General features: G+C 46.6%; 1 protein-coding gene across 1 annotated transcript in view; it reads left to right on the top strand.

Moving 5' to 3' along the window:
• LOC107298650 (dymeclin) overlaps nucleotides 1–5,048 on the top strand; it is a gene marked incomplete at its 5' end in the record, with an annotated part of 114,696 nt that extends 109,648 nt beyond the window's left edge. The window contains one exon of the mRNA XM_015828032.1: nucleotides 3,463–5,048. Coding sequence (XP_015683518.1) covers nucleotides 3,463–3,612 — 150 coding nt within the window. The remainder of the gene's footprint in view (nucleotides 1–3,462) is intronic.
• Between the last annotated feature and the right edge of the window lie 10,101 nt (nucleotides 5,049–15,149).

A 15,149-nucleotide genomic window follows, 5' to 3' on the forward strand; every position in this document is an offset into this window, starting at 1 on the left:
CAGGCATGGCTGCATACCAGGCAGACACTTCAACCGAAACATCTCCCTGGCTCTGTGGAGGCGACTCTCTGTCGAAGGCAATGGGGGGGAGGGGGGAGGAAAGGGACGCAAAGGCTGCTTGAGGATATTGTAGTGGGGGAGGACAGTACTTAAAAGTTCAAGGGACACCCAGGTAATTTAATAATTCATAGAATCACAGGGTTGGGAGGGACCTTGGAGGTCATCTAGTCCAACCCCCTGCCCAAGCAGGAGACCCTATACCGTTTCAGACAAACGTCTGTCCAGTCTCTTCTTAAAAATGTCCAGTGTTGGAGCATTCACCGCTTCTGGAGGCAGGTGGTTCCACTGGTTAATTGTTCTCACTGTCAGGAAGTTTCTCCTTAGTTCCAGGTTGCTTCTCTCCTAGATCAGTTTCCATCCGTTGCTTCTCGTCCTGCCTTCAGGTGCATCAAAGGGCCAAGTTTGAAGACCCCAGCTTTAACATAAGCCAGGGTCATTCTGACTCTAACTCAGAGGCCCCCAACCTGTGGGGCACCAGGGACCACCAGTTCCATGGGGAGAGGTTTTTCCACGGACCGGAGGGTGCGTGATTTTGTGTGCTGCCTGCATCCCACGGATGGGGCTCTGCTTCTTTGTGCGGACGGGTTGCTGGCATGCCACGACCCGGTGCAGGTCCACGGCCCAGGGGATTGGAGACCCCTGCTCTAAGCCTCATCATATCAGCCTCCTCCAACCCAGGACCCCAGATGCAAAACCTGGCTGAAATTATTTCCAACCTGTTTGGAAAGTGCCAGATTACCGGCGTCTGGATTAAACCTTTGTAAGCAAAGCCATGTATGTGTTGTTTTTTTTGTTTTTTGCTAATTTTGAGATTTTATCTTCATGTTTTCATACTTTTATTTTTTTTTTAAGTGCACTAAAGCAGGAAAGAAATGTCTGTCTCTTGGTTGCATCTCTTTGCTAGAACTTCCTGTGGTTGTGCATCCGATCACAATCACAATCTCGATGGCTCAGAGAGTCTGGTAAACTTTGCACTCGTCTGGCTCCCAGCTTCGGTCTCAACCACCAGCTCAGACATCTGAGACGGGGGGGGGGATCTCTGTGGTTGATTAAAGAAGTAATAACATCACAAAAGTCTGGGACTTGAGACTGGCCTACTTTGGCTGGACCCAAAGTCCTTGTGACTCACACACACACACACCACAACGGCTCTGCAGAAGAATTTCAGTTCCGAAAGAACAGGCTACATGGATTCTTTCTTTGAAGCCTTGAGACTGTTTTCATAAAGAGACAGTTTCTCTTCCTGCAAGAAAATCTCCTAATGACGAGCGTGAATCCTGCACAGGTAGTCCTCGATTTACGACCACTTGTTTAATGGCTGCTCAAAGTCACAATGGTGCTGAAAAATGTGATTGCTGACTGTTTTTCATACTTGAGACTATTGAAGCTTTCCCATGGTCACCGGATCAAAATTCAGACAATTAAATTAGAACAACTGACCAGTGGAACGACCTGCCACCAGAAGCTGTGGGTGCTCCAATACTGGAAGTTTTTAAGAAGAGACTGGACAGCCATTTGTCCGAAATGGTATAGGGCAGGGGTCTTTAAACTTGGCCCTTCTATGATTTGTGGACTTCAACTCCCAGAATTCCTCAGCCAGGCCTGGCTAAGGAATTCTGGGAGTTGAAGTCCACCAGTCATCAAAGGGCCAAGTTTGAAGGCCCCTGGTTTAGATGGGGATAATGCTTTATTCAGAGTGGTGTTTCTCAACTTGGGCAACTTTAACAAGCCTGGACTCCAACTCCCAGAATACCTGGCTGAGGCATTCTGGGAGTTGAAGTCCACAAGTCATAAAAGGGCCAAGTGTGAAGGACCCTGCTTGTGAACTTCAACTCCCAGAATTCCTCAGCCAGGCACGTGGGCTGAGGAATTCTGGGAGTTGAAGTCCACAAGTCATAAAAGGGTCATAGTTCCCTCACACGGGCTGAGGTATTCTGGGAGTTGAAGTCCCCAAAGTCATAAAAGGGCCAAATTGGAAGACCCCTGGTGTAGGCCTTACTTTTAGGGAAACACGGTAGGAGGGCAAAAGGGTCCTTGAGTGCCACCCTCCGCCCCAGGCACAAATCCTGTGTGGGTGCTTGGCACTTCCTGCCTGAGCAGGGGGTTGGACTAGATAACCTCCAAGGTCCCTTCCAACTTTACTACTACTACTACTACTACTACTACTACTACTACTACTACTATTATTATTATTATTATTATTATTATTATTATTATTATTATTATTATTATTATCTGTTACACAGCAGTCCCTCAATCCCTTCTTCCCTCAGCTATTTGACCAGGGTAGTACAGGTAATCCTCGCCTTACGACTACAATTGAGCCCAAAATTTCTGTGGCTAAGCGAGACAGTCAAGTGAGTTTTGCCCCACTTCACGACCTTTCTTGCCTCCGTTGTGACATGAATCACTGCGGTTGGCAAGTTAGCAACACAATTTTTAAGTGACTCAGGCTTCCCCCGTTGACTTTGCCCGTGAGAAGGTCGCTAAAAGGGCACCACACATGACCCCAGGATGCTGCGACCGTCATAAATAGGAACCAGTTTCCAAGCGTCTGAATTTTGATCACGTGACCCTGGGGCGGGGGATGCCGCAACGGTCGTAAGTGTGAAAACAAAATGATGAGTCACATTTTTTCAGTGCCATTGTAACTTCGAACAGTCACTAAACAAGCTTTTGTAAGTCGAGAACTGTCTGTCTAAGCAGGGGGTTGGTCCTGAAGACCTCCGAGCCCCTCCCAGTTGTGATCCTGTGTGTTGTGTGACTTGCATCCTCAAAGGGGAGTCCATCCAGGCTTGTGTTCCTGTCCCCAAACGTGGCTTCCCAAAAGAAGAAGTCTTTGGGCGCTTCCATTCCTTGGGACCTCCACTCCTTTCCCTCATCTTAATAATAATAATAATAATAATAATAATAATAATAATAATAATAATAATAATAATAATAATAATAATAATAATAATAATAAAGTTGGAAGGGACCTTGGAGGTCATCTAGTCCAGCCCCCTGCTTCTTGTCCAGCCTTCGGGGGCTTTGGAAAATAGCTTGACTCCCTCTTCTTTGGGGCAGCCCCTGAGATACTAGAACGCTGCTATCATGTTCCCCCTCGTCCTTCTCTTCATTAATAATAATAAAGTTGGAAGGGACCTTGGAGGTCATCCAGTCCAACCCCCTGCTCAGGCAGGAAACCCTATACCATTTCAGACAAATGGCTGTCCAGTCTCTTCTTAAAAACTTCCAGTGTTGGAGCATTCACAGCTTCTGGAGGCAGGTGGTTCCACTGGTTAATTGTTCTGACTATCAGGAAGTTTCTCCTTAGTTCTTGGTTTCTTCTCTCCTTGATTAGTTTCCATCCGTTGCTTCTTCTCGTCCGGCCTTCTTGACGCTCTTCTTTCTCTTTTGCAGAAATTCCCAGAGCTGAAGTTCAAATACGTGGAGGAGGAGCAGCCCGAAGAGTTTTTCATCCCCTACGTTTGGTCTCTGGTCTACAACTCCGCGGTGGCCCTTTATTGGAACCCGCAAGATATCCGGCTTTTCACCAGGGATTCGGGTTGAGACCCCACAGCGAAGGCAAAAGCCAGCCCCCGTCCTCAAAGGAGTGCTTCCCAACTGAGACTTCCCAAGAAGGGACGCTTGTTCCCCTTGTACAGCCCCACTTATTATTTCCCTGGGAGGCAGGTCAGAAGCCAGAAAAAACACACGTTGGACTCCAATAAGATTGTATGCTAGTTTTTAAACCTATCTATTTGTAAAGCCAAGAGATGGGGAGGGGGGTGTATTTTTTTCCCATCCACACTGGCACTTGGGTCGGAAGAACTCGACGATAAGGTGAGATATTAACACCAGTCAGCTTTTTTTTTTGTGGGGGGGAAACCCACAAAATAATGCAAAGTGAGGGAATGTGAGAAAATATATTTTGTTTGGGGTAAGTCAGCGTTTGCAAAGGTGGTTTTCTTCTTTGCCTTCTCTCAGCGTATCTGCAAAAGCCTTTGAGGTTTTGCTGTGGCTTCCAGCTTGATCTCTGCAGACTTTAGTACCTTTTCACGCTGGGTGTAACGGAAATGTCTAAATTAACCCTGTGGCATTGATTTTTTTATTTATTTTTTTTAAATGCTTCATTTTGAAAGGCACTAAAATTACCGTTTCTTGCTCTGCAAATCTCAAAAAGTCCCCAAAAAAAGAAAATTAAGAGCAGCTCACAATTCATGGTTTCAGAAGTACTGTTACACCAGTGTAGGTTTCTCCAAAGTTTCACTGATGCTTCTCCCCCAAAACACACCCAGAAACACACACACACACTTCTGAGGCTTCTTTCAGATAAATTGTTCTTGACAGAAATTGGCAGGCACACACATTTCAAAATAAATGGTCCATGTTATGTACCTTAAAGAGAATGGGCAACATGCTACAGGAGAGGAAAATGGGGGAAGCACTTAGTATAGCATTCACACACCATATGAGCTTGTGATTGTTATTTTCCCAAAAAAAAAACCAAACCCACCGCTCTAGGCCAGGCTGCCAAGTTAAGGAGCGAAAAAGATCCACAATCGTCTTGCCCACTCTACTCTTTTACAGAAAAAAAAATATACGACATAACAAAATAAAGATGACATGGGAGACTGGCAAGGTGTGTGGAAGAGGAGCCCCCCCCCTTTTAAATATCTTTTCACAAATTATTTTGCTTGGTTTTTAACCTCCTGACCAATATTAGAACAGCATGGTTCCTTCCCCCCCCCGTGTCTATTTTGTAAAAATGCCGCTTAAAATACAACCATATTTACTTCCTTCTGCAGCTGTAGAGAAAACTGCGTAGCGACTTCGAGTTCATTTAGTTTTGCACAGAGACGGATTTGGGGTGTCGGGGGATATAAGCGCCGTTTTTTAAAAAAAATTGGAAGGCGACCTGATGACGGGAGAAATATTTCACACGGTGTTTGGTCTCTTGGCGAGTTGAATGTCTTGCAACCCTCTCCTTCCAATAAATGGCTGTTGACTGCAAGCTGTGGCAAATTCAGTGTTTCAAAGGGGAAACGACAAATTAGAACCGTTGAATATTTTACCTGTCCAAATGGAAGGCTGGAAAAATGGCTCAATTCGGTCACTTTTACCGGGCTTTACGGGAGAAGGCCGGGCCTTTGGAGCAGGGTTGTGCGGCACTTTGGGCAAGAATTGTCGGGGTGTGTGCAAGGAAGTGCGACTCCAGCAACTGTCCGCAGCTCTTTAAAATAGCTTTGGCTTCTCGCGGGGTTTTAAGGTTGCCTGCTGCAGCCGCCGCATCAGCCTGAGAAAAGATGCAGCTGCGTTAAAGAGCTGCAGACAGGTTGTCAGTTTACTCTCTAAAACAGGGGTCCCCCAACCGTGGCCACTTTAAGACTTGTGGACTTCAACTCCCAGAATTCCCCAGCCAGCAGGGCTGGCTGGGGAATTCTGGGAGTTGAAGTCCACAAGTCTTAAAGTGGCCACGGTTGGGGACCCCTGCTGTAAACACCCTTTCAGAGATGAATGGAATCTGCAGCCCGAACTTCTCAACCTTGGCAGCTTAATGATGGGTGGACTTCAACTCCCAGGATCCCCCAGCTTTACTAGCTGGGGAATTCTAGGAGTTGAAGTCCACCCATCTTTAACGGCTATGTTGAGCAACGCTGCCCTCCAAGGCCACCTTGGTCTCAAGTTTCCAAAACCACTGGGGGTGGGGGGGAAAGGTTGTCACACATTTCTATTACGAGAATAATGGTTTCTCTGGCGTGCAAATACTTTTTTTGGTTTCAAGTGTGGGGCAGCCCGCTTAGGACTGGAACGGACCCAAATAAAGAGATTTACGCAGAAATTATAGCGTTTGATATAATGTCCTCTCTGGAGCAATACAAAAGCTTTCGTGATGTATGGAAACTGCAATCTGAGACAGGCCCCATATATTTGTTGCTGACTTTTACAGCATTAAAGCACCTTCCCTGGGAATTCTTTTCAGAAATATGCGGTTAAGGTTTCCCCTCAAGAAGAGAGAGCGTTAAAAACAAACAATCCAGTAATTCTCTCTCGCTTACTTTCATTTTACGGGCAACTGAGCGGCTCCCAAGACTGTGTTTTCATGGAGGATATCTCCTTTTTTGGTTTACCTTTTCCACAAAATTAAACTTCCAGAATGAGCTCCGTCCAGATTATGCAACCTGGCGAAGATTCCAAGCTATCGTGAATTTTTTTATTATTTGTTAGCCACATTTCATTTTATCTCTGTTATTATTCAAATGCATTTTCTACAACCAGGGGCCTTGGCAATTGCCGACAGCGCTCTCAGGCTGTTGTTAAAGGGTTGCAGGCAATATCAGTGGCCCCCATTGCCTTCCGGTTCATCAAAACACAACTTGGGGTTCTTCTTAGCATTTGCAACGCCGGCTAATTTTTGCATGCGTTCTCCTAGTTTTTCACGGCAAAGTTGTCCAACGAGGTTGATTCTTCAACTGGCTTGTTGCAAACTCCGATCTTCAGTGGAGCCGAGAGGGAGGGACTGGCCCACAGGTGCAACTGTCTCGTATGCCTAAGACAGGGGTCTGCAACCTTGACAACTTTAAGACCTGAGGAATTCTGGGAGCTGAAGTCCACAAGTCTTAAAGTTGTCAAGGTTGCATGGAAAAGATACTTAAAGAAATATAATCAATATATATATATATATACACACACTTTAATATTTTTCTTGGTAGAACAGGTAGACCTTGATTAATAACCATTTGTTCAGCAGCCATTTAAAGTTACCGTGGCTCTGAACAAGATAAACTGGTCCCCAAAGTTGCAGTGTCCCTGTGATGACCTGAGGGGCACTGGAGAGCTTCACCGCCATCTTCGGATAAGCAGAGTCATTGGGGCAGCCAGCAGGAACTCGCAAACGGCAATCGTGTGATGTCACACCTAATGGCCAGGCCGGATTTGCCTCAAGACCACCACTGAAACGGTGAAATGTTGGTTCAGTCATGTGACATCATAGTTTACGATCACATCCTTTAGCACGGGGGTCTTCACACTTGGCCCTTTGATGACTGGTGGACTTCAACTCCCAGAATCCCTCAGTCGGCCATTTTGATGAAACTGCGGGCTTGGATCCAGACCAGGGGCCTTCAAACGTGGCCCTTTGATGACTGGTGGACTTCAACTCCCAGAATTCCTCAGTCGGCCATTTTGATGAAACTGCGGGCTTGGATCCAGACCAGGGGNGATGACTGGTGGACTTCAACTCCCAGAATTCCTCAGTTGGCCATTTTGATGAAACTGCGAGCTTGGATCCAGACCAGGGGCCTTCAAACTTGGCCCTTTGATGGCTGGTGGACTTCAACTCCCAGAATTCCTCAGTCGGCCATTTTGATGAAACTGCAGGCTTGGATCCAGACCAGGGGTCTTCAAACTTGGCCCTTTTGTGACTGGTGGACTTCAACTCCCAGAATTCCTCAGTCGGCCATTTTGATGAAACTGCAGGCTTGGATCCAGACCAGGGGTCTTCAAACTTGGCCCTTTGATGACGGGTGGACTTCAACTCCCAGAATTCCTCAGCCAGCGTGCTTGGCTGAGGAATTCTGGGAGTTGAAGTCCACCCGTCATCAAAGGGCCAGGTTTGAAGACCCCTGCTTTAGCAACAGAGTTCCTGGTCCCAATTACCGTCATTCACCGAGAACTACCTATGTTCTTGAAGAACGTCTTTATAGTAAATCAGTGTTTACCTCAGCAACTTTAACATGCCTAAACTTCAACTCCCAGCATTCCTGGCTGGGAGAATCTAGACCAGTGGTTCTCAACCTGTGGGTCGGGACCCCATTTGGGGTCGATCGACCATTTCACGGGGGTCGCCAAGCAAGGCTATCCGCCATTTTTTCCCCCTTTTCCGGCGGGTGCCTTACCTCTCTTGGGCTGGGCCAGCTGGTGGTCGGCCTGCTCCGTCTCTGCCGCTTGCCAGCTACGCCTCGGCCGGCGCAGGGGGCGGAACCACACATGCGCAGTGCTCCCAGGCAGGGAAAGTCCTCGACTTACGACCGGTTGGGTAGTCCTCGACTTACGACCGGTTTAGTCCTCGACTTACGACCGGTTTAGTCCTTGACTTACAACCGGTTGGGGTCGCGGCATTAAAAAGGTTGAGAACCACTGATCTAGACCCATTTTCAGGTTGTCCAGGTTGAGAAACACATCCATAGAGATTCGAAACGCAACGAGACCAATTTTCCCAACCGGGAGCTGATCTCCTTCAAAGCACCTTCTCCCTTTTTGCTGAACCCAAATCAAGTCCTTGGCCTGGTTGCATGGACAAATCCGGAGGTTTCCAAAATACATGGGAAAACAGCGTCTGTTTTCATAACGCCTGCTTTGAACTTTTACAGATCACAACACGGGGAAATGGCATTGTAAATCTATCTTTGTTCTCCGGGCACTGTTGTGAAAGCGGGCTACGTTTTGTGTTGGGAATACATTGGGCGGCCATCTAAATTGAAATAAAGGCTCTCTCGGTTGAACACTCACAAAGCGCCGTCTTTCTGGCCCAGCCAAGTTGACTCCCTCTGAAAAAATCCAGGGAGAATTAAGGTCTGATTTATGCATTGTTGTGTTAAATTCACTTTTTGGCGCACTCCTCTTCGGGGTCCATCCCCAGGCTAAGCGTAGGTCAAACCCCGTGCAAGGTAATGCATCATTAAAAAGGATTATGCAAGCAGTATCTTAACAAAACCCAAGTGAATTAAAATAAATCCCGCTGTGCGTTTAGTTATTTGATGTAATTGGCCATATCTTGATTATTGATTCATCCAGTTGGATGTGATTATGTCGGAGTTCTTTAAACAACCTTTTCCAAAACGCTGGAAAGAAATTTTTGCAAAAGAGCTCGGGACGCTGTCGGTCGGCAGGATAATTCTCTGGGAATATGGCAGAACCGGATCAAATCGGGTGCAGGGAGAGATCAATCCTCAAATGAAGGGCCAAGAGTGGGACGTGCTGGTCTGCAAAAAGGGACCGATGACTGTGTTTCACACTTAACGGCCATTACAGCATCCCCAGGGTCACATGATAAAAATTCAAGACGCTGGGCAACCGGTTCATATTTATGACTGTTACAGTATCCCAGGATCACGCTATCTCCTTTTGCGACCTTCTGACAAGTAAAGTCAATGAGGGAAGCCAGATTTCACTTAACAACCGTGTTACTAACTTCACACCTGCAGGGATTCACTTAACAACTGTGGCAAAAAAGGTCATAAAATGAGGCAAGACTCAATGTTCCGCTTAGCAACAGAAATTTTGGGCTCAATTGTGATCGTAAATTAAGGATTATCGGTCTCTGCAGAAGGTATTCATCCAGTCTTCTGCAGCCTCAAGGTCTGCATAGGTTGGGACTACAGCTCCCATCGCTAATCTGTGGGACCATGGGGGTTGTAGTCCTGTGCCTTTTGGAGAGCACCTGGTTGGGATATGGATGAAATGCCCAGGTCCCCAGACTCAAAGAAGAACCGCCCGTTAATACCCTAATCCAGGGTTTCTCAATCTTGGCAACTCTTTAAGATGGGTGGACTTCAATTCCCAGAATTCCCCAGCCAGCAAACCTAATCAACAACTGAAAAGCTACACACAACCAGGAACCCTATAAATACAACACGTAAAACTCGTGGGCGCTCCGTCACTGGAGGTTTTTAAGAAGAGACTACCTAGGTCAGGGGTAGGCAACCTCGGCTCTTTGATGACTCTTTGATGACTCGTGGACTTCAACTCCCAGAATTCCTGAGTCAGCTGTGCTGACTCAGGAATTCTGGGAGTTGAAGTCTACGAGTCATCAAAGAGCCGAGGTTGCCTACGCCTGACCTAGGTCATTCCCGTAGAACGGAGAAAAACAACGCAGGGCCAAAGTGGTTCAAGATTCAGGATTTGGGTGGGCTCCAATCCTGAGAGTGTTTTTTGCGGCCTCCCCTTAAAATAGCACAACGGAGAGAGAGCCGTCTCCAGTCAAGCAAGCTATGAGAATGTAGGAAGCTGGCATGTCAAGCAGTAACTGCTAGATGTCCTTCCTTATCCCCCCCCCCCCTAAAGTGGCTTGCTGTAAATAAGATGGAGCAAAGCAGGTCAGGAAGAGCAGGTTTTTCAAGAAGTGGTGGGTCTGTGCAGCCAAAGCAAGGAATGAAGAGTTTGCAGGAGCAATAAAACCCCTGTCCAAACCTGAAGCAAGGCAAATGTGAAAGAAAACCTGCACGTCGGTGGTTGACTGTGCGTTGCGCAGCTACTCCAGGTTAGGATTAGATCAGGCCTCCCTTACTCAACAAACCTTTAACATTACATTATGAGGATTGTATTTGCTCAGCACTGGAAAAATGAAGAAACGCCACTGGACGATGAAATAATCCATAATAATAATAATAATAATAATAATAATAATAATAATAATAATAATAATAATAATAATAATAATAATAATAATAATAATAAAAGTTGGAAGGGACCTTGGAGGTCATCTTGTACAACCCCCTGCTCAGGCAGGAAACCCTACACCATTTCAGACAAATGGCTGTCCAGTCTCTTCTTAAAAACCTCCAGTGATGGAGCATTCACAGCTTCTGGAGGCAGGTGGTTCCACTGGTTAATTGTTCTCACTGTCAGGAAGTTTCTCCTTAGTTCTAGGTTGCTTCTCTCTTTGATTAGTTTCCACCCGTTGCTTCTTTTCCTGCCTTCAGGCGCTTTGGAGAAGAGCTTGACTCCCTCTTCTTTGAGGCAGCCCCTGAGATATTGGAACACTGCTATCATGTCCCCCCTCGTCCTTCTCTTCCTTAAACTAGACAGACCCAATTCCAGCAACCGTTCCTTATATGCTTTGGCCTCCAGTCCCCTGATCATCTTTGTTGCTCTTCTCTGTACTCTTTCTAGAGTCTCAACATCTTTTTTACATCGTGGTGACCAAAACTGGATGCCATATTCCAAGTGTGGCCTTTCCAAGGCCTTGTAAAGTGGTATTAACCCTTCATGTGATCTTGATTCTATCCCTCTGTTAATGCAGCCTAACACTGTGTTGGCCTTTTTGGCAGCTGCAGCACACGGCTGGCTCCTATTTAAGGGATCATCCACTAGGATTGTGTGAAATGGACAGAGGATCAAAGAAAAAGAAGATGCAGAATATTTTTAAACATGGAACTAAACGGTGGCAAGAATGGGGCAAAACTCACTAACAACTGTCTTGCGTAGCAACAGAAATTTGGGGCCCAGCTGTAGTTAGAGACCGCCTGGATAAATCCCTGCCAGGTTTTTGAGAAGTAGGGTGCCTTCTTCCTAGGGCTGAGAGAGACGGACAGGCCCAAGGTCATCCGGATGGCTTTGGCCCAACATGGAACTAGAATTCCCAGCCTCCTGGTTGCTAACCATTATACTAAATTGGCTCTCGGGCTACACTTATGTAATTTGCATTAGGGGACGACGGAGAAGTAGCATAGCTACTTCCAGTCCATGCAGAGTTGCTTCCATGTTCCCTCATTCTCAATGTAGGCCAGGAGTGCCCAACCTTGTCAACTTTTAAGAGCTGTGGACTTCAATTCCCAGAATTCCCCAGCCAGCCATGCTGGAATTCTGCGAGTTGACCTCAACAGATCTTAAAGTTGACAAGGTTGGACCCTCCTGGTGCAGACATTCACAGAGGAGCAAAGAAGAGCAAATGAGAAAGCAGATGTGGAAATGTCAAGACGCAAACCCCATGACTTGTGTTCTTATGTCCAATGTCAACATGCAACTGGAGAGGCCACAATTTGCATCATGGCATTACAATACACTTTGTTGTTGTTGTTGTTGTTGCTTGTCAACTTGGCTTGTGACAGACACCCAGAGCTTTCTGCCTTCACAAGTCTACTCTCTGGTCCTTCAACTTTCCTTGATAGGATTTAGTTTCCAGTCCTTTAATTTGTGTGCATCAATGTCCACCACCACCCCTTAAAATCTCCATCCAAACCAACAGTGGTGCTTCTAATAGCTGATGCATTTGTGCAATTTCTTGATAGCCAACATGGGGTCTGGAAAGAAGTACATGTCCTCTAAAGCATACGGTTCCTTACCTAGGTGTGTATTGTTGTGTATCCTCTATAGCAGGGGTCTCCAACCTTGGCAACTTTAAGACTTGTGGACTTCAACTCCCAGAATTCCTCAGCCAGCCAAGGTTGGAGTCCCCAGGTCTATGACAAGAACCACCTTGAACCATGTTTGACCCCATTTGGACCTCTAGAGTCTTGCTAACTTGCTACTTCTCCTTCAGAACATTTCAGTGCGTTGTGTCCAGCAGGGGGCAGCACTCTCCAGGGTAGGTGATCCTGAAAAAGCTAAGCAAGGGCAGAAGCGGTCAGTGCTTGGATGGGGACATCCAGGAAACCCCATGACTGTACACAAGACAGGGAAGTTGGCGGGGAAAAAATAATCTTCCTGAAGACGACAATGCGAGCCAGTGTTGTTGGAAGTCTTGAGGACTGTCCTATAAGAACCATGAACTGCGGGCCAATATTGCTGCAAAGGGGCAACTCTTTGCTGGGTGGCAACCCATCAGCCAGATTTATTTTATCTAGGGATCTCCAACAACTTTAAGACTTGTGGATTTCAACTCCCAGAATTCCTCAGCCAGCTATACTGTCTGGAGAATTCTGGGAGTCGAAGTCCACAAGCCTTAAAGTTGCCACGTTTGGAGGTCCCCGTGCTAAGATACTTCTGATATCACTCCATTGTGATGGAATTGACCTTCTCTGTCGCCACACCTGACCTGGAGCCAGTGGTGGGATTCAGCCGGTTTGCACCAATTCGGCAGAACCGGTAGCCAATTTTTTGTTACCCAGGCCCAGAATGGACTTCCGGAAGTGGCATCCATGTAGAGAACTGGCTGTTGACAGACAGACAGACAGACAGACAGACAGACAGACAGACAGAGATAAAGATAGAGATATGGATGGATGGATGGATGGATGGATGGATGGATAGATAGATAGATAGATAGATAGATAGATAGATAGATAGANAGACACTGCAAAATACAGGAAGTGGGAAACTCTGGCAGTTGCGCTTCTGAAAAAGATCTCGGAGTGGTAACAGAACCCAGGCAGAATATCAGACCAAAGTGTGATGTGGCTGCCAAAGACAAAAGTGCATCAACAAAAATACAGTTTCCAAAATAATAGTTCCACACCACTTATTTTGTTTTTTCCCCTCAAACCGCCACTTTAAATGCTGGATCCAGGCAATGAGGCAAGAGAGCAAAAATGAGAGAGAATGTGTAAGATAACTTGAAAAACCAGATTTTTCTCCCCCCACAGGGCAGCAACCTATAATAATCCTGGTGTTGTGGGGACTCCATCAGTGTGGGTCTTTAAACAAAACCTAGCAACTATTTATCTGGGATGGCCTGAGCATTCCTCCCCTTGACAAGAAGTTGGAGTGAAGCCGTGTTTTTTAACCTTGGTCACGTAAAGATGAGTTGAAGTCCACACATCCTGAAGTGGGCAAGGTTGAAAAAAAAAAAACCCGACAGGTTTTAATCCATCCTGGTTTGGTTGCCTTCTGTTAATGGAATAGAGAAGATGTAGAATGAGAGAATAAAAAAGTTGGAAGGGACCTTGGAGGTCTTCTAGTCCAGCCCCCTGCTCAGGCAGGAAACCCTATACCATTCAGACAAATGATTGTCTAGTCCAGGAGTGTCAAACTGCTGGCCCATGGGCCGGACGCGTCACGTGGAAGCAAAACCGGCCCGATACGTTGCGCGACGTCATGTGACGTTGCAAGTTTGACATGCCTGGTCTAGTCTCTTCTTTAAAACTTCCAGTGTTGGAGCACCCACAACTTCTGGAGGCAGGTTGTTCCACTGGTTAATTGTTCTCACTGTCAGGAAGTTTCTCCTTAGTTCTAGGTTGCTTCTCTCTTTGGTTAGTCTCCATCCGTTGCTTCTTGTCCTGCCTTCAGGCGCTTTGGAGAATAGCTTGACTCCCTCTTCTTTGGGGCAGCCCCTGAGATATTGGAACACTGCTCTCATGTCCCCCCTCGACCTTCTCTTCGTTAAACTAGACATCCCCAATTCCAGCAACCGTTCCTTGTATGTTTTAGCCTCCGAGTCCCCTAATCCTCTTTGTTGCTCTTCTCTGCCCTCTTTCCAGAGTCTCAGCATCTTTTTTACATCGTGGTGACCAAAACAAAAAAGTCTTCCTGTTTAGGACAGGGGTCTTCAAACTTGGCCACTTTAAGACTTGTGGACTTCAACTCCCAGAATTCCTCAGCCAGCCCTCAGGGCTGGCTGAGGAATTCTGGGAGTTGAAGTCCACAAGTCTTAAAGTGGCCAAGTTTGAAGGCCCTTGGTTTAGGAAATGTCACACCACAATTTCTCCCTCCGGTTTTCTCTGATGTGCCTCAGCGATTTAAGTCTCACTCCGCTGATGTTTCCAAGACCAAAATCCTTTTGGAAGCTGAACGGGATGTGGATGGCTCTCCGCACGAGCCTTTAAAACAGGCAGCGTCCTCTCGGATGGCCCCACAGGTCATTTATTGGGGTTTAGGGAAATTGTGCTGCAGGCTCAAGCACAACCCATACTCCAGGTAACTCAGGAGCATCCACGGCTGGCTCTGCCATTCAAGGAAGTGGGATAATGATCATGCTGGCTGGGGAATTCTGGGAGTTGAAGTCACCAATTTTGGAGACTCCTGTTCTAGGCTGGCAAGTGGATTCTCTGGATGGAGGAGATACTTCCCCGACGTTACTGCAGAAGACCTGTTGAACTGCCACTCTAGTGTAGAGGTTGTGTATGAAAGAGGAAGTGGGATCTTCTGATTCTTTGACCCAGGAAGCCCAAGGCCTTGGAACAGCTGTGTCTGCCAGGAGGCAGAGATCCGATTTTCATAATACGGGTCCCAAACTGAAATTTTGATCTGGGCTCTGCAAATTAAAAAGAACCTGTTTTCTTAAATGCGGGCAGTCCTCTATTTATAACCCTCCTCCTCCTCCTCCTCCTCCTCCTCCTCCTCCTTCTTCTTCTTCTTCTTCTTCTGCCCTATCCGTTATCGGACGTTGGCGATCATGTTGGCGATCCTGTTTTTATGGGCAGCCACACGGAAAAGTGCTGCTGAGTTTT

This window comes from Protobothrops mucrosquamatus, unplaced genomic scaffold, assembly GCF_001527695.2.
Source record: "Protobothrops mucrosquamatus isolate PMUCROS unplaced genomic scaffold, P.Mucros_1.0 scaffold_219, whole genome shotgun sequence".
Lineage (NCBI taxonomy): Eukaryota > Metazoa > Chordata > Lepidosauria > Squamata > Viperidae > Protobothrops > Protobothrops mucrosquamatus.